The sequence below is a fragment of the Muntiacus reevesi genome, chromosome 16, assembly GCF_963930625.1.
Source record: "Muntiacus reevesi chromosome 16, mMunRee1.1, whole genome shotgun sequence".
Classification (NCBI taxonomy): domain Eukaryota; kingdom Metazoa; phylum Chordata; class Mammalia; order Artiodactyla; family Cervidae; genus Muntiacus; species Muntiacus reevesi.
In genome coordinates this window covers 5,087,788-5,112,363 of record NC_089264.1, presented here as the reverse complement: position 1 = coordinate 5,112,363, position 24,576 = coordinate 5,087,788, and the positions used below count along the sequence as shown (strand labels likewise).

The 24,576-nt window shown below is 39.6% G+C and overlaps 1 protein-coding gene across 4 annotated transcripts in view; it reads right to left on the bottom strand.

Annotated features, from left to right (window-relative positions):
- The window catches only part of PRDM5 (PR/SET domain 5), a 258,063-nt gene that overhangs the window by 200,936 nt on the left and 32,551 nt on the right, over positions 1-24,576 (bottom strand). For all 4 annotated transcript variants that reach the window (XM_065907340.1, XM_065907341.1, XM_065907345.1 and 1 more), the window contains exon 2: positions 21,692-21,775. In XM_065907340.1, coding sequence (XP_065763412.1) covers positions 21,692-21,775 — 84 coding nt within the window. The remainder of the gene's footprint in view (positions 1-21,691; positions 21,776-24,576) is intronic.

The window sequence follows — 24,576 nt, the reverse complement described above, 5'->3', positions numbered from 1 at the left end:
AAAGGGAACCCTCTTACACTGTTGGTGGGAATGCAAACTAGTACAGCCACTATGGAAAACAGTGTGGAGATTTCTTAAAAAACTGGAAATAGAACTACCATATGACCCAGCAATACCACTTCTGGGCATACACACTGAGGAATCCAGATCTGAAAGAGACACGTGCACCCCAATGTTCATCGCAGCACTGTTTATAATAGCCAGGACATGGAATCAACCCAGATGCCCATCAGCAGATGAATGGATAAGGAAGCTGTGGTACATATACACCATGGAATATTACTCAGCCGTTAAAAAGAATTCATTTGAATCAGTTCTAATGAGATGGATGAAACTGGAGCCCATTATACAGAGTGAGGTGAGCCAGAAAGATAAAGAACATTACAGTATACTAACACATATATACGGAATTTAGAAAGATGGTAACGATGGCCCTATATGCAGGGCAGAAGAAGAGACACAGAAGTACAGATACAGAACAGACTTTTGAACTCTGTGGGAGAAGGGGAGGGTGGGATATTTCGAAAGAACAGCATGTATATTATCTGTGGTGAAACAGACCACCAGCCCAGGTGGGAGGCATGAGTCAAGTGCTCGGGCCTGTTGGGCTGGGGGGATCCAGAGGAATCGGGTGGAGAGGGAGGTGGGATGGGAGACCGGGATGGGGATTTCGTGTAACTCTATGGCTGATTCATATCAATGTATGACAAAACCCACTGAAAAATTAAATAAATAAATAAATAAATAAAGCATAAAAAAAAAAATTCACTAAGTGAAAAAGAGAAAGGGTTCAAATAAAATCAGAAACAAAGAAGCGTTCAAAGTGATACTTAAAAAATACAGTGGATCAAAGGAGACTACTATGAACAGTTACACACCAAAAAATTCAACCATCTAGAAGAAATGGGTAAATTCCCAGAAATACACAACCTCCCAAGACTTAATCATGATGAAACAGAAAATCTGAACAAACTGATTACAGGGAAGGAGATTAAATCAATAACCAAAAGCCACCCAACAAACAAGAGCCAATGATCAGAAGCCTTCACTGATGAATTCTACCAAACATTCAAAGAAGACCAATCCTTCTCAAATTCTTTCAAAAAATTAAAAGAGGAAGAAACTCTTTCAACTCTTTTTATGAGCCAGCACTGCACTGATGCCAAAACCAGACAAGCATGCCACATGAAAAAAAAAATTACAGGCTAATAGCTCTGATGAATATAAATGTAAAAATCCTTAACAAAATATCAACAAACCACATTCAACAATACATTCAAAGGATCATATACCATGATCAAGTTGGATTTATTCCATGGATACAGAGATGGTTTGACATCCACAAATCAATGTAATACAAAACATTAACAAAGTAAGGATAAAATCATAAGATTATCTCAACAGATGCAGAAAAAGCATTGGACAAAATTCTATACTCATTTATGATAAAAACTGTCAACAAAGTAGGTATAAATAGAACATACCAAAGCATAATAGAGGTCACATGCGACAAGCCCACTGCTGATATCAAATTGAAAAGAGAAAAGCTCAGAGCTTTTCTTTCCAGAACAAGATAAGAATGCCCATCTCACCACTTTTACTGGACACAGTACTGAAACTCCTAGCCACAGCAATTAGGCAGGAAATAAAGACATTCAAACTTGAAAGGAAAAATTTAAACTGTCACTATTTGTGGATGATAAAACTTTATACACAGAAACCCTAGAGACTCTACAAAAAGTGTTAGAATTAACAAATTCAGGAGAGCTGCAGGTACAAAATCAATATACAAAGATCTGTTATACTTCTATACATTAACAACAAACTATCAGAAAGAGGAATTAAGAATCCTATTTACAACTGCATCAAAAAGAATACTCAAGAATAAATTTAGCCAAGGAGGTAAAAGATCTGTACACTGAAAACTTTTACACATTGATAATAGTTGATAAAAACCAAAGGCACAAATAAATGGAAAGATATTCCATGCTCGTGAATTGGAAGAATGAATACTGTTAAAATGTCCATATTATCCAAAGCAGTTAGATCTGATACAATCCATATAAAAATTCCAATAGCATTCCTCTCAGAAACAGTACAATCATAAAACTTGTACGGGACCATGAAGAGTATAATTAGACAAAGCAATCTTGAGAAAGAATGAAACTGGAGGTATCACGCTCCCTGATTTTAAACTATATTACAACAACACAGTAATCAAAACAGCATGGTACTGGCCTAAAAACAGAAACACAGATCAATGGAACAGAAGAGACAGCCCAGAAATAAACCCACACATTTGGTCAATTAATACAACAAAGGAGGCAAGAACACACGTGGGTTAAGAACAGTCCCTTCAGTAAGCGATGCTGGGGATACTGGACAGCCACACACACAAGAATGAAACTGGACTATGGTATCTTTCAACACACACAAAAAGCAACTCAAAATATAGTAAAGACTTGAACATAAGACCAGAAACCATAAAACTCCTAGAAGAAAACATAGGTGGTAAACTCCACTGACTACATACACACATACAGGAATACTACTCAGTCACAAAAAAGAAAAAATCTTCCTACCTGTGACAATATGAATGGGTGTTCAGGGCATAATGTTAGAGATATTTTTCAGATCTCACTCCAAAAGCAATTGAAACAAAAGCAGAAATAAGCAAATGGAACTATGTCAAAATAACAGGCTTCTGCAGTGAAGAAACCATCAACAAAATAAAGACAGACCCTCTGAATGGGAGAAGGTACTTGCAAATCACCTATCTGACATGGAGTTAACATCCAAAATACAAGTTATATGAGTTCTCTTTGTATTCTGGGTGACACCATAGAGTCAACTAATCAACCGTCTCAAAAGCCTGCCAGACTGCTGAATTTCCTCTTACTTAACACAGCGTTCTCTTTATTTAAATGAACTGGAGTTTCTACTGTCTGCAGTCAAATGCATCTATTTCATAAACTTCCTATGGGGGCTGTAAGTTGTGATCAGAACCACAAAAATAATCAAAGTACTCTAACAATACAAATATTGTTTTGCTTTGTTTTCCTTTTTAATCAAACTATTCAGCCTGGATTCCCAACATTCTTCCAATCACACCTCGGGTTTGGCTGAATGACCAAAAGTTGGCTGACATACCCAAGTAGGAGTCATCTTGTCATGAGTAGACAAACCACCACAACAAAACAATTTTTCAGAACTTCTGAAAAAGGTGTAACACAGAATTGCTTTGCTTTATTCCAAATTAAAGGATTAGTGTCAGGAGGAACACTCTGACATTTGTTTTAGGATTCCTGACATTCTTCAAGGCTTCTTAGGTGGTGTTTTTCCACTAATGTCTACACTAAGTGGTTCCATTTGAAACCTAAAACAAAATGCTATCATCTGCAAAAGAAAAACATTTGGTAAAGAAAATTTTTCGTTCCAAACACCTAAAAGGACTTCCATAAACAATAAAGAAAAATAAAAGATGTTAAACAATTGAAAACATTTATTCCAAAAACAAAAACACATTGGAAACCTGGTACTGAATCAAATTCCCAAACAGCAGAACAGCTGTAATCACAAAGTAACTGCAAAGAAACAGAAAAACATCTAAACAAAATGTTCAGTTTAATATCCAACCAATCAGCTTCTTTAAAAACCTTATTTCACTCAAATCACCATCTTCATGACAAAAAGAAATCTACAAAGTAGACAAACCCAAGGTAGCAAAATACCACAAGAATCAAAATTGGTTTTATTAACTCTTAAAGCTTTTTTAAGGATGCCACTGGTAAAAATTATATACACTTAGTCAATGTGTTTATTGAATGTGAATGATTAAATATTAACTACATAATTAATCAAACTTTCAGTCACTTACATTTATGTTGCAGATACTGTGCTAAAACCCAAGGAGTACAGTGTCTTCCAAAGTTTATAATGCAGTAGAGCACCCCAATCCTCCCAGCCCCCTCACTCTCCCTCTGCAACTGTCCTACCTTAGAAACACTGTCCTGTCTTAGAAACGTATGTACGGGGCTTCCCTGGTGGCTCAGCTGGTAAAGAATCCGCCTGCAATGCAGGAGACCTGGGTTCAATCCCTGGGTTGGGAAGATGCTCTGGAGAAGGGAAAGGACACCCACCTATTCTGGCCTGGAGAATTCCATGAACTGTATAGTTCACAGGGTCGCCAAGAGCCAGACACGACTGAGCGACTTTCACTTTCCACCTGTATGACAGAGGCCAAACACTTAAAAGTCATTCTGGACTTTTCTCTTTCAACACACAATCCATCAGTAAGCCTTTTTGGTGTTAGTTACCCTCAGTCTCTAGTAATATACACCACAAGCCAAGCACTTCTCAACAAATCCACTGCAAAGGCACAAGTCCAGGTCACAATCAAACCACTCCTCCACCACCAACTCCCGCCTGGCGTGTCTGCTCCCTCCAGCCTGCTCTCCATCCAGCCAACACACTGCCCTCTCAAAGCATCAGCGGCATCCCACCAATCTAACTACACCATTTCCACGCCTTTCTTCTGCTGCTGTAACACCCCGTGATGTGACCTACGCCTACCCCTCTAATGCGACGCCCCGCTGTGGGCCCATCATTCAGTGACCACTGGCCTCCGCTGTTCCAGTCCTCAGAAGTTCACTGCCATCTCTGCTACTACCTGGGTTCTCACCCAGGTCTTCTCACGGCTTCACCCTCGCTTGGAATACTCTGAGAGCCCACCCAGAGTGCCAAAGCAGAAACTCAAGGCTGGAGCATTTTATCCCACTCTTCTGTTCTTTTAAAGTAAGCTTTCTGTGGAAGCATAATTGCAAAAAAAGAAAAGAAACCCAATTTAAGTGCACAGTTCAGTGAATCCTCACTAGGTAAACGCACCTAACTCACAAACCAGCACACAGATGAAGAAACCGTCTGCCAGAAGTCTGTGCAGGCCCCCACATCCAGCCACTACCCTCAAAACAAGGTAACCACAACTCAGGTTCATAGATTACCCTGACCCAGGTTTAACTTTACCTAAACAAAATTATACAGCATGAACTCTTTTCCTCCAGCCTCTTTCACTCAGTCCTCTGTTGCTGAGACTCACCGGTATTTCCTAAGCAGACTTGTAACACTTTCATTATCACAAAGCTTTGTAATCTTCCATTTCATGAATATGCATTTCTACAGTTTGAGATAACTATCCATGGTGCTGCTTTGAAAGTTCTTGTACAAATCTTTTAGTAAATGTATGAACACATTTCTACTAGGATTATGTCTAATGGAATTGTTGAATCTCATCAAACACATATATTCAGCTCTAGGACAAATGACTAAGTGGTTTTTCAAACTGCCTATACCAATTTAAACACTCAGCACTGGCATATTAGAGTTTCAGATAATTTCTGTAAATACGTGACATTACCTTTTTAATTTTGGTCAAGGTGGTGAATATATCACGGCACCTCACGGTGCTTTTGGTTGGCACTGATGACGAAGCTGACCATTTTTTCACATTTAACGGCCATTTAGATATTTTCCTGTGTGAATTACTTGTTCCAGTGTTCCGTCATTCTTTTTTTTTTTTAATCAATTTGTGGTTATAAATACATTCTGAATACAGGTCCTATTTCAACAAATACATTACAAATATCCTCTCTCCCTTGGTTACTTGCTTTGTAGTATTTACTGTTTTCCAACAGAGGGAAACAACAGAATGGAAAAGACTAGAGAGCTCAAGAAAACTGGAGATACCAAGGGAATACTTCATGCAAAGACAGGCACATAAAGGACAGAAACAGAAGAGATTAAGAAGAGGTAGCAAGAATACACAAAAGAACAATACACAAAAAGCTCTTAACAACTGGGTAACCACAATGGTGTGGTCAATCACCTAGAGCAGACATCTTGGGAGTGTGAAGTCAAGTGGGCTTCAAGAAGTATTACCATGAACGAAGCTAGTGGAGGTGATGGAATTCCAGCTGAGCTACTTCAAATCCTAAAAGATGACACTGTTAAAGTGCTGCACTCAGTATGACAGCAAGTCTGGAAATCTCAGCAATGGCCACAGGACTAGAAAACATCAGTTTTCATTCTAATTTCAAAGAAGGGCAATGTCAAAGAATGCTCAAACCATCGTACAATTGCATGCATTTCACATGCTAGCAAGATTATGCTCAAAATACTTCAAGTTAGGTTTCAGGAGTATGTGAACCAAGAACTTCCTGATGTACAAACTGGATTTAGAGAAAGAGGAGGAACCAGAGATCAAATTGCCAACATCCACGAGATCATAGCAAAAGCAAGTGAATTCCAAAAAAAAAAGACACATCTACTTCTGCTTCACTGACTATGCTAAAGCCTTTGTGTGGATCACAACAAACTGTGGAAGATTCTTAAAGAGATGGGAATACCAGACCACCTTACCTATTCTCCTGAGAAACCTGTAGGCAGGACAAGAAGCAACAGCTAGAACCAGACATGGAACAACGAACTGATTCAAAATTGGGAAAAGAGTACATCAAGGCTATATATTGTCCCTCTGCTTACTTCTATGCAGAGTTGTTGTTTAGTTGCTCAGTTGTGTCTGACTCTTTGCAACCCCATGGACTGCAGCACATCAGGCTTCCCTGTCCATCACCAACTCCCAGAGCTTACTCAAAATCCTGTCCATTGAGTCAGTGATGCCATCCAACCATCAGCTTCAGCATCAGTCCTTCCAATGAGTATTCAGGACTGGTTTCCTTTAGGATGGACTGGTAGGATCTCCTTGCAGTCCAAGGGACTCTCAAGAGTCTTCTCCAACACCACAGTTCAAAAGCATCAATTCTTCAATGTTCAGCCTTCTTTATGGTCCACTCTTACATCCATACATGACAACTGGAAAAACAATAGCACTGATTATATGGACCTTGGTCAGTAATATAATGTCTCTGCTTTTGAATATGCGATCTAGGTTTGTCATAGCTTTTCTTCCAATGAACAAGCGTCTTTTAATTTCATGGCTGCAGTTACCATCTGTAGTGATTCTGGAGCCCAAAAAAATAAAGCCTGTCACTGCTTCCATTGTTTCCCCATCTATTTGCCATGTGAAATGCCAGGCTGGATGAACCACAAGCTGGAGTCAAGACTGCCAGGAGACATATCAGTAACCTCAGATGTGCAGATGACACCACCCTTATGGCAGAAAGCAAGGAGGAACCAAAGAGCTTTCTGAGAAGGTGAAAGAAGAGAGTGAAAAAGTTGGCTTAAAACTCAACATTCAGAAAACTAAGATCAAGGCATCTGCTCCCATGGCAAATAAATGGGAAAAAAATGGAAACAGTGACAGATTTTATTTTCTTGGGCTCCAAAAATCACTGTGGACAGTGACTGCAGCCACAAAATTAAAAGATTTTTGCTTCCTGGAAGAAAAGTTATTACAAACCTAGACAGCATATTCAAAAGCAGTAACATCACTGTGATGACAAAGTTCCAAATAATCAAAGCTATGGTTTTTCCAGCAGTCATGTACGGATGTGAGAGTTGGACCATAAAGTTGAGCACCAAAGAACTAATGCTTTCAAATCATGCTGGAGAAGACTCTTAAGAGTCCCTTGGACAGCAAGGTCAAACCAGTCAATCCTAAAGGAAATCAACTCTGAAAATTCATTGCAACAACTGATGCTGAAGCTCTAATGCTTTGGCCACCTGATGCAAAGAGCCAACTCACTGAAAAAGAGCCTGATGCTGGGAAATATTTGAGGGCAAGAGGAGTCGGGAGTGGCAGAGGATGAGAGGGTTAGATAGCATCACTGACTCAATGGACATGAGTCAGCCAACTCCGGGAGATAGTGAAGGACAGGGAAGCCTGTCATGCTGCAGTTCATGAGTTGCAAAGAGTCAAACATGACTCAGCCACTGAACAATAACAATAAACCCCTCACAGTGTTTATTATTTAAGAAAACTCAAAGTAACCTAAGAAAATGGTATTTAATATTTTCCTTTAAAGGCTAACCATTTTTATATGACTTTTACATTTATACTCATATTAAACTGACTGTTTTATATATGATGTGAGTTTGGGTAAAATACCCTTCTTCCATAAGAAAGTTATTTTTACCTGACACTATAACTGAAAACACCATCCTTTCCCCACCATATTGTTAATGACATCTTTCTCAGAAACAATGTGTATTTGTCTATCCTGGGGTCAGCATAACAGTATTAAATTAGAATTCCTCTTTAACATATCTTGATGTTTACTAAGTCCTCCAGTTCTTTCATTGTGAGGCTCCCTTGGGAACTCATGACCCCTTGAATTTTCACATAAATTTCAGAATCAAATTACACACACACACAGTGAATTGCTAGAATGTTTAATGAGACTGCACCTTGTGAAATCAATCGTCCTGTACGACCCAGCAAACAGTTAATTTTGAAAAGAGTTTCACATGCATCATTTGATCAACTAGCACTGAGTACAATGTTCCATATATGTTAGTTAGACCATGGATGTTAACTTGATCAGATTCTCTCTCTGTCCTTTCAAGTTTTATCTTTCCATTTACTCTATCAGCATTTGAGAAAGATGTGCTTAAGTGTTCCATTTGGATTGCTTTCACATTTGAAACATACACATCATTTTTTGTATGGACCATCTTTATTTTTAGTAGCCTTTTCCTTCAAGTCCACTTTGTCAAATACCAGTGAAGTTACACCTGATTCCCTATCACTTGCACTGACATGATATACCTTTTTCCATGCTTCTATTCTCAGGCTTTCTGTGTCTTTACATTTCAAAATTGTCTGTTAAAGGGACATTGGTTGGTTTGGGGATACAATGCAGAACAGTGTTTTACTGGAAGTACTTAGTACTTAATCTACATAAATTTTATATGATTACTGATTGAGTTGGATTTACAGATACAATCTTGGTATTTACTTTGGATATGACCTCTTTTTTCCTTACTTCCTGGCTTTTAATGAATAAATTTTATTATCCCATTTTCCCTTTATTAACTTGTTAGTCATCTAACATAAAACATCTAACATAAAACAATCATCTATTATTTTACACAATTTAGATAAATTTACCTGATAATGCTAGAACCTCAAAACTCTTTAATTCCATTAGCTTCCCTCCTGCCTTTCAAATTGCTCTTCAGTTCAGTCCAGTTCAGTCACTCAGTCATGTCTGACTCTTCGTGATCCCATGGACCACAGCACGCCAGGCCTCCCTGTCCATCACCAACTCCTGGAGTTCATGCAAACTCATCTCAACTGAGTTGGTGATGCCATCCAACCATATCATCCTCTGTCGTCCCCTTCTCCTCCTGCCTTCAATGTTTCCCAGCATCAGGGTCTTATCAAATGAGTCAGCTCTTCACATCAGGTGGCCAAAGTATTGGAGTTTCAGTTTCAATATCAATCCTTCCAAAGAATATTCAGGACTGATTTCCTTTAGAATTGACTGATTTGATCTCCTTGCAGTCCAAGGGACTCTCAAGGGTCTTCTCCAACACCACAGTTCACAAGCATCAATTCTTCGCTGCTCAGCTTTCTTTATAGTCCAACTCTAACATCCATACATGACCACTGGAAAAACCATTGCCTTGACCAGATGGACCTTTATTGGAAAAGTACTGTCTCTGTTTTTCAATATGCTGTCTAGTTTGGTCATAAATTTTCTTCCAAGGAGTAAGCATCTTTTAATGTCATGGCTGCAGTCACCATCTGCAGTGATTTTGGAGCCCAGAAAAATAAAGTCAGTCCCTGTTTCCACTGTTTCCCCATCTATTTGCCATGATGGGACTGGATGCCATGATCTTAGTTTTCTGAATGTTGAGCTTTAAGCCAACCTTTTCACTCTCCTCTTTCACTTTCATCAAGAGGCTCTTTAGTTCTTCACTTTCTGCCATAAGAGTGGTGGCATCTGCATATCTGAGGTTATTGCTATTTCTCCCAGCAATCTTGATTCCAACTTGTGGTTCATCCAGCCCAGCGTTTCTCATGATGTACTCTGCATATAAGTTAAATAGGCAGGGTGACAATATACAGCCTTGACATACTCCTTTTCCTATTTGGAACCAGTCTGTTATCCCATGTCCAGTTCTAACTGTTGCTTCCTGACCTGTATACAGGTTTCTCAAGAGACAGGTCAGGTGGTCTGGTATTCCTATCTCTTTCAAAATTTTCAACAGTTTATTGTGATCCACACAAAGGCTTTGGCATAGTCAATAAAGCAGAAATAGATGTTTTTCTGGAACTCTCTTACTTTTTCGATGATCCAACAGATGTTGGCAATTTGATCTCTGGTTCTTCTGCCTTTTCTAAAACCAGCTTGAACATCTGGAAGTCCATTGTTCATGTACTGTTGAAGCCTGGCTTGGAGAATTTTGAGTGTTACTTTGTTAGCGTGTGAGATGAATGCAACTGTGTGGTAGTTTGAGCAGTCTTTGGCATTGCCTTTCTTTGGGATTGGAATGAAAACTGACCTTTTCCAGTCCTGTGGCCACTGCTGAGTTTTCCAGATTTGGTGGCATATTAAGTGCAGCATTTTCACAGCATCATCTTTTAGGATCTGAAATAGCTCAACTGGAATTCCATCACCTCCACTAGCTTTTTTCATAGTGATACTTCCTAAGGCCCACTTGACTTCACATTCCTGGATGTTTGATTCTGACATCCTGGAATGTGTAGTCAATTGCTCTTACCATTATATATATTGTATACGTTTTCAAACTCACAAATCACTTGTATAATTGTTTGGTACCATCAATATTTACGTTTATTTGCCCATATATTTACCCTTTATTGATGTTCAATCTCTTCTGGATTTCCAAGTTTCCATCAAGATTCATTTTTCTTCTCTCAGAAGAATCACCTTTACTTTAGTGTTCCTTTTGATGCAGGTCTGCTGGCTCGTGCTGCCTGAATATATCTTTAATTTTTTTGACAGTACCAGTTATTAAACAAATCTAATTTGGAAGGTCTGAAACTTATGTTGTGAAAATACACACTCTGATACTATTATCTTTTCAAATTTGCTTCTGCCCCATTCTCTCTCGTCTCCTACCAACACTCAAATGCCCTAACAATTCAAACTCATTCTTTCCTCACGTAACATAATTCCATTTTATTAGATTTTTTCACAAAGTGCAAAAAAAGCACTTTAGGATTTTACATGGTGATAATGTTAAACGCCCATATTACAGAGTCACAGTGAAATCTCCGAGCACTTTAAAGTAAAAATCTAAATTAAATAGGTCAGAGAAGGAGAAATATCACATGACACCCTTATTATGTGGAATCTAAAAAGAAATGATACAAATGAACTTACTTGCAAAACAGAAAGAGACTCACCAACTTAGAGAATGAACTTATGGTTGCCAGGGGAAGGATGGGAGGAAGGGACAGTTAGGGAGTTTAGGAGAGACATGTACACACTGCTGTTTTTAAAATGGAAAATCAACAAGGACTTACTGTAAAGCACATGGAACTCTGCTCAGTGTTATGTGGCAGCCTGGATAGGAGGGGAGTTTGGGGCAGACAGGCTACATGTAAAATGTACAGCTGAGTCTCTTCACTGTTGACCTGAAACTATCACAACACTGTTAACTGCCTATTTCCCAGGACAAAATTAAACATTTATAAAAAATAAAATTAAAAAAAGTAAAAATCAAGAGTTTTAAGCACAAGGAGGATGAACACCCTCCAGCTTCTGGGGGAACAAGGGGAGAAAATTTCTTCTTCCTCACAGTGCATGGTGATGTAATTAATTCCACTACATTCACATTTTTTTGAGACAAGAAGGAATAAAAATGAATTTGAATAAGAAATAATTAGAGATGGTTCCCAATTGTATTTTGCTCAAGATAGTCTCCCACAAAATAAGTGGGCAATCATATAATAAAGAGACAAGAAAACAAAGACACCTCATTAGGACAAGACAACTGAGCATGAAAGAGAAAACCGGGAGATGGCAACTTGCTCCAAGAGAATATAAACTATTCAAAACTAAAAGGGAGGCTGCAGTCTGTTAGTATTCTATTACTCATCCTGCTCTACCTTTCTTCTTCCTCATATTGTCACTAGCTTCATCTTCTCTTTCACCTCCATCCTCTCCATCATTATGAACTTCAGCTGCTTCTAATTCATCAATAAATTCAATAGGTTTGGCCAAATATCATCTTTGATTAACTCTCTTAATCTGCCTTCACCTGCATCCAAATCATCAGTGAACCAAGTGAAGAAGGTCTGAGATTTTTCACGCTACCTCTTCAAGGTACTACCTCTTTCTACTGTGTCTGACACAAACATTTCATCAAGTCCTTTCCAGATTCCCATTTGATTTCAGTTAAAACTGAACATGGGTTGCCACTCTGACTGAGATAAAATATACTGGAAAAAAATATTTTAAAGCAAGGATTTTTAGCAAAAGTAAAACATGTTCAGTACATGATTTAATATCTTCAAGTTCTGTCACTTCAGTTGAGAAAATAAATCGACATCTCTTCATTCTCATCCCTATGCAGGGGAGTTATCTGCACATGGTCAACAAACATTACCCATAAATTTGGGATCTGGGAGATCAATTATGACTTCCTCTGAAAAGACTGCAGGGTTTGTTACACTTTAGTTTGAAAATTTTCTCACTGTTGTTAGTAAAGTCTGTCTATATCAATTCAAACAATACCTGTGTATTTAAATGTTCTTATTGTTCTTTGCCTCCCTTTGGTGAATTCAGAGTAGCAAATTCTTCCTCTGGCTGGGATGTGGCAGTCGCCTCAGTCTCCACATTTGGAAAGTAAGTGAAGACAGTGCTGGGGCTAATGCTGCAAGGCAATGCCAAAGCACAGTCCCTAAGGAGAGATCACAACTGAAGAGGCTCGGAGAACTATACCTTCATTTTAAATATGCTTACTGGGTATAGAATTCTAGATTGCAATGATGTTCTCTTAAAGACATATTTTGGTTGATGATTATCTTTTTTATCCTTTCTGTTAAAAGAGAGCTTTCAGTCTTACTGTTTCTTTTTTGAAAGTAATGTCTTTTTTTTTCCCCCTACCTGATTTAAAGATTGTCTTGGTTTTCTACAGTCTTACTAAGATATATCTAACAAGTGTGGCTTTCTTTACAGTGGTGGTTCTTGAGGCTCACAGAGCTTCTTCAATTTACCAGGTAATTTTTTTGGGAGGGGAGAGGAGCTTCCCTGGTGGCTCATGTGGTAAAGAATCCACCTGCAATGCAGGAAGACCTGGGTTCAATCCCTGGATTGGGAAGATTCCCTGGAGGAGGACATGGCAACCCTTTCCAGTATTCTTATAACCAAGGGATCTTCCCAACCCAAGGATCAAACCCAGGTCTCCTGCATAAGTTTTGGAAAATTCTCAGCCATTATTACATCAATTTGTGTCTTCCCCATATTCTCCTTCTTCAAGTGCTAAAAGATCCTAACATTACAGATACATTAATTCACTTTTCATATATCTATTTTTAGTCTCTGTGCTTCATTTTCAATATTTTCTATTGACTTCTTTTACTCATCACTAATCCTATCTTTTGCTGTGTCATATTTAATACCTTATTCAAACACTGAGTTCTCAATTTCAGTTTGAATATTTTTGTCTAGTCCACCTGGTACTTATACCTCCCAATTTTCTGTAAAATTCTCCATCTTCTCATCTGTTTGCCTCATCTTTTCTTCCATTTGCCAGAACATACCAATCGCATTTATTTTAAGAGTCCTCATTTGCTAACTCCAATCAATATCTGAACCCTCCTAAGTCACTTTCCATTGTCCAGCCTTTCTTGTGGTTTTAGTCATACAGTCCTACCTCTTAGCGTCTAGTCATTTTTATTAAATGCTGGACACTCTGTAGTAAAGAAAACTAGAGGATGCAGATATTATAGGGTTCACCCCAACCTCTGCCAGACAAAGTGGAAACTGTTCATTGTAAGCTATGAAGGCAGTGAGCTGACTCAAAGGTAGCCATAGTTATGGCAGACGTCAGCCAGCCTCAGTTGATCCTATCCTTACAGCACCACCCTGCTGTGCTTCCTTCCAAATGAAAGTATGATGTGTAACTGAGGGGGTCTCCACAGCAACATGAGACTGCAGAACACTGCCTTTTAAAAGTACCATACATGGTTTAACTTCATAGCGTTCTGTCATGCAGCGTCACAATTCTGCAAATGTTTTGCAGAGGCACCAACAATGTTTCTGAGTTGCTTTGGGACTCCAATAATGTCACTCCAACCTCACAACACTGCCCAAAGCTCTACTTGCTACTCTGTGCTCGAACACAAACCCTCTACTTGGGCTGAGGTCAAATTTTCAGCCTCTTGCCCATACCCACAATCAGCAAAGCTCTGACCTCTCCCCCAAGGGGGAGAAAAGAAAAAGGCTATAGCTTATCAATTCATCTGTTCAAAGTTTTCCTCTCTCTAGAGTCTTAGTCACTCTACGACTCTTCTCTTTTAACAGCTCTTTGATGGCCTTACACAAATCACTTTTATATTTAATCTGTCTTTTGTAGCAGCAGTAATAACAGTGTGTTCAAGTTCTCATCTGAGGTAAGCTTTCTTGCCCTATTTTATTTTCTTTATATCCATATCACTACCTTTCTTTGTATTACTCATTAAAGGTGTTTTATGTCTCTCTTTCCCTGCTGAAACATACACTCCAAGAAAGCAAAAGCTTTACTGGATCCTCAGCGCGAAATCACACTAAAGATTGCCTGACCCTGGTATCGTTGCTCTTTCTATCATGTTTCACTTATCATGCCTATTTCTGTTTTGTAAAGAGTTTCTAACCTAGTCATTCTCAGTATGAGAAAAAGAGAAAGAGTAATTCTGTGTGTGTGTGTCCTCAGCAAACATTCCCTCACTTTTTCCTCCATGAGAGAGAAATGAGCAGAAATATACTTTGAGTTTCTCTCCTTCATGATTCCTTCTCTTCAACTGATTATTAAGACACTGATGTTACTCCTTCCCATGCCCAGCTCCCCACTGTGCAGTAAGCAGACCGGCCACCAGACTCGGGACACGCCTTTCACCACAGGCTGCACACTTGCCTCTCTCCCATGCTCTCTGATATGCTGCAAACTGAACCTGTGAGTCAGGCCACAATGCTCCATGAGAGGACAGATGGCATGCACATTCAGAATCTAAACTGCAGGCCCAGCTCTTGCCCACAAAGACCAAGATTTAAGAAGCAGAGTATCAAGTGTCCACTTTGTACACTTCTGGTCCACAGGGCAAGATTCAAGAAGCAGAGTATAAAGTCTCCATTCAAACCTAGGATCCCAGTCATATTCACCAATTCAACTTTTTGAAGTCATGAACTTAAAAGAGTTATTATATGCTCATGTAATATATATCACATATATACCTCATTAGTAAGGTGGGTATTTTAGTCTTCACCTGGCTCCTATCTGGTCTTTCTTTGTTAGAAACATAGATGGGTTATTAATTAGTAAACATCACCAATGTGTAAGTGAAGTGAAGAATGGAGGCTGGGAAGGAAGTCTCCAAGAACAATCTATATTTCTTTGGTCAATTACAAAAGGGGCCCCAGTTCATCCAGTATATACATTTATTTTGAAATAATAGTTTACTATAACTGTAGGATATTAACAATTCTTACAAATATACCTGCAAATCTTGTCATAATTCTGATTGCTACATTTTTGAAAACATTTACTCAGAGGTACAAAATCATTTCTGCTGACTAAAATAAATAAAGCTATGATAATTTGATATTCTGCATTTTGTAATACACAGCTATCTAGTAAACTGTAATGACTAACTGCCCTGGTAATTCCGCTAACCTTAAGATCCCCTGGAGGAGGGCACGGCAACCCACTCCAGTATTCTTGCCTGGAGAATCCCCATGGACAGAGGAGCCTGGCGGGCTATGGGGTCACAAAGAGTAGGACACAACTGATTGACTTTCACTTTCAGATGTAAAAAATACAGCTTTCCTCATTAATCTTCAAGGGAACAGATCCACAAAAGGAAACAAAGAGTAAAACTGTTGTTTAAATACCTTTAAGTCAGGCTCATGCAGGTGAAGCAGGCTATTCTTACTATACTCATGGTATGCCACCATGAGTTACCTCTGCAATCCTTACAAGACTGCAGCTCCTTTAGGCTAAGAGCATGACAATTTAAGCAGTAAAGTTCAAACAGTGTTATGTTTTTTCCCTATTGATCTTGTATTGAGATGGATATTTTTCTACTAAGTTATAGATGGTACAATAGCAAAAAAAAAAAAAAAAAAATCAATCTAAGTAAAAGAGATTTGATTTTAATAAAAACATCACCCAGGACTGGAATATTTCACTGGGGTCTCCAGTTGCTATCTGAGATTCTGCATGTGAGTTCATAGCTGGCTAACTGCAAGAACTATCTGCCCACAGAGGGACCGTCCAGGAGTACTGAACCCGGGGCATGGCATCCTGGTTCAACCTGGCTCAGGTCACACCACCTCAGTGGAAGTGTTCAAAGACTAAGCAGAGAACAAACCCACCCTGAGAGGGAGAGAAAGAGAATAATGGGGCTGAGAACTCTGTGGTCTCAGAATAGCTGGAGAGTTTGGGAATAAATGACTCAACTGGAACCATCAGAACAAGGCCAAGCTCTGAGAACTTCCCAGGCCAGTTTCCACACACAAAAAAAAATCCCTTGCAGACAATGCAAGAGGATGCTCCGGGAAAAGAAGCGAAGATAAGATGTCCTGCCAACAGAGCAGAGCCATTTGGAGGCTTCAAGAAGACACTGGATTTGTCAACAGCCACTTTGGAATACCTGAATAACAGACTGAGCAGGCAGCAATGAAATGCACGATCTGTGCTGCAATCTATCGGTGGTTTATGTTTAGTCACTATGTTGTGTCTGACTTTTGCGACCCCATGGACTGTGGCCCACCAGGCTCCTTCTGTCCATGGGTTCTCCCAGACCAGAATACTGGAGTGGGTGGCCATTTCCTTCTCCAGGGGATCTTCCTGACCCAGAAATCAAACCGACATCTCCTGTGGATTCTTTACCACTGAGCCACTAGTAAAGCCCACACAATATAAAGGTACCAAAACTTAAAGACACGCGCTAGAATGAGACACAGTGCCTGGAGAAAAGGTATTCGAGCTGTAGTTTGAAATACTGAAGAAAATATTATAAAAAGAGAAGAATCTGGAGATTTAAAAGCAAAGATTATTGAGAGTTTTAGCAAACTCTCAATTACTTCAATGGATTTTGGTCTTAGATCAAGTCTGAGCAGGTAGAGAACAGAAGAAAATGTATCTCAGACTCCAAACCACCTGGGAAAAAGTATGCAGAAAGACTTCTACTTAAGGAAGGAACAGACTACAACACAGACAACTGCACACATTCCACAAACGAACAATGAGAAGCATTTACGGTGGAGCACTGGTTTCCAACTTCAAGCTCTACAATTGGCCCAAGGCTTCAGAAATCCAGAATTCCTTTGCTGATGCAGTTAATTTCAAAAGAAAAGCCTGAGGTATCAAGGAGACGTAAGGACAGAGAAGAGAGTCTCTTAAGACCCCAATCTCAAATCCTGGTGGCCAACACAAAGGGAGGCTGAGGTGCCGGTGAATGCTCTGAAGCAGCAGGCATCGGTGAGCCCCAAGCTGCCCCTCAGCAGGAAGCGGGGAGGCTGCAGCAAAGTCAGTGCTCCCCACTGAAACCCGCAGGCCCCTCTACACCTGGCCCACACTAACAGGGACTCACGCACACCAGTAAACCCTCACCGGTATCTCCAGGATTTCTGCTGTGAAATGCCCACCTAGGGGCCCTTGGCCTTGTCCACCGTAACTGTGGGCAGCATAACCAAAATACAAACTGACAAAGAGGCATCATGCAACGCGCCCTCTTGGACGGCGTCATTTTGCAGACACCACAGCACTACCTGGCTCACGCTCCATAACCACAGCACAGGCAACCACTGGCTTGAGAAGGACCACACATGAGAGCTGCGAGTGGCTCGCTCCAGAGTTACGGGGTGCACTATGTGTATTTAGTCACTAAGCTGTGTCTGACTCTTGTGACCTCAGAGACTGGGGCTGCCAGGCTCCTCTGTCCATGGGATTTCCCACAATACTGGAGGGGGTTACCATTCCCTTTTCCAGGGGATCTTCCCAACCCATGGACTGAACCCGCATCTCCTGCATTGGCAGGCGTATTCTTTACCACTCTTAGAAATGACTTAAGTAACTGGTCCCAATTTACCCACCAGAGGAGGGAAGGCTCACTATCTCCCTTTGAGAGGGTTCAAAGGGTTCCAAGAGGGGAAGACTACAGTAGAACCAGTCATCCTCCTTTCTCTGTGCACCCTCTGAATCCAGGCAGCTCCAAAGCTAAAAGAGCAAAAATGGACTTGAAGAATACATCTCAAAGCTAGGAAACAGTTTTCTCCATTAACACAATAAGGAACAGAACTAAAGCTAGCAAGCAGCAAACCTCTGCTGCAGTTCAGATGGTGCACTGATTGTTTTTCAAATGCTCCCCCAAGAAGCTGTAACACTGAGAGAGTCCTCTGCCCCGCCCAGCAGCGCAAGAGTGCAGCGCAGACCCCAGCAACAAGGCATCCTGAAGAGCAGACTCGGAAGTAAGGAGTCCAGGAGGGAGAGGCAAGTGAAGCCTGGACTAAAGGAATCCAAGCTCTTAGGTGAGAAGAGAGGGCGTGTGGGGGACAGGGAGACTTCACCAGTACCCTTCTGAACTGGGTCACAAGTACAAATATTGTTTAATCAAAACAGGCATAAAATAAAAAGTAAAAGGAAGCAGAGAACAGCGATCATTACGTGAGTGTAACACTACCTAAACACAGGATGATTTTATAATCAGTAGCTCTTTGGGTAGAAAAGTGAGAGAATTGGGTATATTATTGGTATGTAAAAACAAACAATAAAGATATCACAAAACCACAGGATTACATAATGCAAAGATAAGGTCTGCTGTACCACTGACAGCCTCCGTAAGTTTCCCACATGGAAGATTTCTTCTTCAAAGTAAAAATGATAATCATTATCTGCTTAGCATTACCAGCTGTGCAAGATATTAACCTGACCACTACATTAAAACTTTTAGAGACAATAAAACAAATATCAAAAGTCATTAATGACCTCTTTAATAATTGATGTTTTTATCATTTATGGCTTACTAAAGTTATTTTGTCACATAAATATTCAATTTTTGAAAACCTTTATGGTAAAAAAAAATTAACTGCTAAGAAAGTTAAGACCTTATAGAAAAACAGAAACCCAGTGAAGTTGCTCAGTCGTGTCAGACTCTTTGCGACCCCATGGACTATAGCCACCAGGCTCCTCCATTCATGGAATTTCCCAGGCAAGAATACTGGAGTGGGTTGCCATTTCCTTCTCCAGGGGATCTTCCCAACATAGGGATCAAACCCAGGTCTCCCACATTACAGACAGACACTTTACCATCTGAGCCACCAGGGAAGCCCAGATAAACAGTTAAGGGCATTAGAAATATCTTTAGGTTTATAAACATAAACAATTAAAACAGCATATTAAATTAAGGCAAACCTGTAATATTTTCCACTTAAAGACTATATTATAAAATTTCCATTTTCCATCACCTGCACTTCAGAAATCTTTCAAGAATCTCCTTCTCAAGCGACCCCACTCCCTACATCCAGCAGTTCCAGCAATACGGTGATGCTTAAAAATCTGTTTTGCTTGCAGATAGTACAGTTTTGTGTGTCAATTTGGTCAGCTAGCAGTACCCAGTTATTTAATCAAACAGTAACCCAGGTTTCGCTGAAGGTGTTTTACAGATGTGGCTAACACCTACAATCAGCTGACTTTAAATAAAGGAGATTACTGTCAATACTGTGCGTGGCCTTTGACCAAACCAAAGGACTTAACTGCAAAAACTGAGCTATGCTCGAGAAGTTCTTCCTCAAGACTGGAGTATTAACTACTGTCTGAGTTTCCAGCCTACAGGTTCCAACATGCCACCCCAACAATCATGTAAGCCAAGTCCTTCGGGGAAACACACACACACAGGCAGACAGACACACACACACACACACACACAGACACACACACACACAGACACACACACAGACAGACACAGACACACACACAGACACACACACACACACATACAGACACAGAGACACAGACACACAGAGAAACACACACACACAGAGAAACACACACATACAGACACACAAACACACAGACACACACACACACATACATAGACACACAAACACACAGACACACTTACAGACACAGACACACACACACACACACAGACACACACATACAGACATACACACAGGCACACTCATAGAAACACACAGACACACACACAGACACACTCACAGAAACAGACACATACACACAGAAACACAGACACACACAGACACACACGGACACAGGCGCACACACACACACACACACAGACACACACAGACACACACAGACAGACACACTCACAGAAACACACAGACACACACACACACACCCCCCTCTGTTTTTCTGGTGATCCTAACTGATAAATGCACGTTCAGAGAGACATCATATGCGTAGTTCTCTGGTCCAGCACTGTATCCCTTTCTGATTTAATGATCCTACTTCTCTCAGTCCCATCCACACATATCTCAGCTCCCACCCTCCTCATGGAACCCACCAAATAAAATTCTTGGGACTGAGTTTCCTTTTCCAGCTTTTTGTTGAACAATATCCACACCTCTGTTTTTCTATTTCTACTCTCTAGGCCCTTCTTTTTCTAAAGATTAGAAAACAACAGTAATGAAAGTAAGTGGCATAAGCTAGGATCAAAATTCTCCAAATATATACATAATATATATATGTGCATTTGCATATATAAATTCCTGCATTAGAGAGACTTTAGATTGCAAAAGACTATCTACAGTGTCATAATTCTTTAAATGTTTGTTTTTAGAAGTAAGGTACATTTTAAGCTGGGGTTTTTGTTCCAATATAAAGCTCAGAAATGTTTCTATGCAATTAGAACTGCAATTGGGAAATAAAAGTTAAACAAAAAATATAATTTCATTTTCAGAAATCAAATTCTAAATCCATAAAAAGAATATGCTTATTTTGAAATCCAAACATCCTTATTCATGAATGACTTATTTTTAATGATGAGGTACAGTGACTTTCCTGGTGGCCCGGTGGCTAAGACTCCAGGCTCCCAATGCAGGGGCCCCAGGTTCAATCCCTAGTCAGAGAACTGGATCCCACATGCCACAACTAAGAGTTCACATGCAGCATGAAAAAAACCCACATGCCACAGCAGAGACCGAAGATCTCATGTGCTGCAAATAAGAACTGGTGAAGTCAAACAAATTAATTAATTAATTAATTATTTTTAATGATGAAGTATATAAACTGATTCAGTTATAGAATAACTATCTAGTTATATATTTCAACAATTTGTTTAAATGTTAAACTCTCAAGGTACTCAGGTTCCTTAAAATTAAAACATTCAATGCTTAAATAGTCAACTAGTATCAATATCTATTAACTGAACCTTATAAATGAATTAAATATTCATTTATATTAATATTAAATATAAATTATATTTAAATATTTATAAGTAATAATATAAATTATAATTATATTTAGATATTGAATATAAATTAAATATTCATATATAGATAAACATACTTTAAATATTTCGATATAATCACATTCTCACCTCCCACATCAACCTGTAATCCATATTTTCATCCAAATCTTCAGGCATTCTCTTCTCTCCAGCAAATGGTCCAAACTTTTCACCCTGAGTAGTAATGATTATATGGAAAATGAATTAGTACAATAATCACAGTACAAAAATAAACTATTATTTCTCTTCTGGAAAAATTTTTTCTCTAAATCTTCCTGCCCAATGATTGAAACACATTTAAAATTTTAAGTAATTTACCCAACAGAAAATATTTACATATCTAAAATCCAACTTAATCTATTTTTAGCCAAAGTACATAAAACCACAACACAGGAGCCAACATAAAAGGGTTAAATTGCTCAACATTTACATTCTGACAAGGCTCTGAACATCATACTTTAATGTTTCAAACCTCTGCAGCCATGAGAAACAGAGTCTTGCCTAGCTTGAGAGACGAGCCTACCAGGCAGAAAATCACCTGATTTCCATAAAAACTATAAATTCATCCCAATTATGAACAGAAAGAAGTAGGCGTGCCATTCTCAAAGGAAGACTGTTCATAAATAAAGCTTAAATTCTCCTGCCAACCCTTCAACCAACCAAGGAGGCACTCCATGAACCCAGGCTTCTCCAAAGACGAGCTCTGAATCACCATCAAGAGATTCATTCACCAGGGTTGTTTGTTTCAAGTTCAGAATCCTGAGCTAATTAAAATCAGAATCTCTGGGAGTGGGATGTTGGAAGCTGTGTATAGACAAATTCCCAGATAAGAACCGCTGGCGAAACCAGGAGTGGCCCCAACAAGGAGGGATCTGTGAGGCAGGGTGGATGGGGAGCAAAACTGCTTTCACAACTAAGGCAATCAAGCAGGGGCTGGAGGTACTGGGAGTGGGGTCATGCTTGTCCAGCCAAGCATGCCACAGACATGGTACAGAGAAGACACGGATTCCGCATGTCCTTGTGAGCCTCCCCCAAACCTTCCATGACTATCCTACAGTAGAACCCTTGCCTCCATATGGATACGGCAGAACTTCTCATGAACACTGTTAAGGGGGGGAAACCACCAAAATAGTGTTTCAAGGACTACAAATGACTGAATGAACAACAGAAAATCCAACTCCTGGCAACAGTTAAGCGTTAAAGCTTAAAGGAACTACAACTAGCTAACCCAGTTTCCTGGTGGCTCAGTAGTGAGGAATCTGCCTGCCAATGCAGGAGGCAGGAGTTCGATCCCTAGGTCTGGAAGATCCCCTGGAGAAGAAAATGGCAACCCACTCCAGTATTCCTGCCTGGAGAACCCCACGGGCAGAGGAGCCTGGTGGGCTGCCATGCACGAGGTAGCAGAGAGTCAGACACGACTTAGCGACTAAACAGTAACCACCACTCAGGCCCTCACTTGACAGATAAAGGAAAGAGGCTCTGAGAAGTGATAAGCAACAGCAGAGTCTGGGAGATCTACTGCTAAATTTTAACTAGGAGGCAGAAAACGCTAGAAAGAATCCTGAAATCAAAACTATAGTCCTAAATAAACCAAAAACAAGTACACCCACAGGCAGATTGCTATTTGGCTATTTCAGCCAACCTCGAAGACAGAAACCAAGTATTAAGGTGTGTTTTGTGCAATAAAGTTGAGGATTTGGTATTAATGCATATATAGTTCAACTTTTCACTCCACTTCGTCCTATATTTAGCCTTCGGCAACTGCTGCAGAAGAAAACCATCTGAGGACACTCTTTCCAAAGAGATGTCCCCATGAGAGTCAGTTCCTCTCTATGGCACAAATCTACAGGAAACAGAAAAGAGTGTCGAGCAACTAAGCAGAGTTCAAACGCCTGAAAAGAGACAGAAACCCAAGTAAATGAGTTAGGGGGAAAACGTCTGCTTAGATGCAGACCTAGTAGGATTACTAAAGTTCTTAAGCTTTGAAAACTCAAATTAAGAATCAGGAATGCGAGTTTAAAGCTTTGCTACTAATAGTGAGCAAGCACTTTGTCATAAAATCAAACTACCAAACTATAATAAACATGGCTTTCAAATTTTTTACTCAAGCCAAGAAATACATTCTGCATCTCATTCTAGTATATTCACATATACACAGCTGACCCTTAACACAGTTTGAACTGCGTGGGTCCACTTAAACATGGATATTTTAATCACATCATCCTGGTTGGTTGAATCCACAGGTGTGGAAGAACTGCAGATGTAGAGGGCCAACAATATATTATGTGTGGATTAACTCCCATGTTGTTCAAAGGTCAACTGTACACAGAAACACACACCTAAAAAACTAAAATATAAACTTCTTGAAATAACACTACCCTTACTCTGTACAATGTATTTCATATTTTCTCCTCAATTTTACTTCACTTTTGAAGAAAACACTAGTTTTGACAGAAGTGAATAATCAAATTAATTTCACAACGCACCAATGGGCTGCAATTCAATTTGAAATACACTGACATAAAATTCAGATAGAGGCAATAAATTTATATTTAGCTCTCTGGATTAGGTAAAATTGCCTTCAAAGCACACTAGTGAGTGTACTGGAATGATGTGATCAAATAAACTTGAGTTTCTGTGGCTGCAAGATTATAAAATATCAATAGTTAACTCTTAGCTATACATATATTTGTGGTAAGAAACACTGAAGATAATTAAAACAATTTATATTAGGCTTTTGATGAAGTTTTTATACTTACTGGACCCACTCTTAAGATTCCTCTAAAGAGCCCAGCACCTGCGATCCAGCCCCGTCCTCTCTCTGTCCACTGTCATTTCTACTACCCAAGCAGTACTTTCTCATCATCGTATTTTAATGTATACACAGCTTTATTCACTAACCATTTTCTATGATCCTTCTAAGAATAAGCCTCACCTACCTCAGCAGGCTTCAAACTTGCTTGGGTAATGTACCA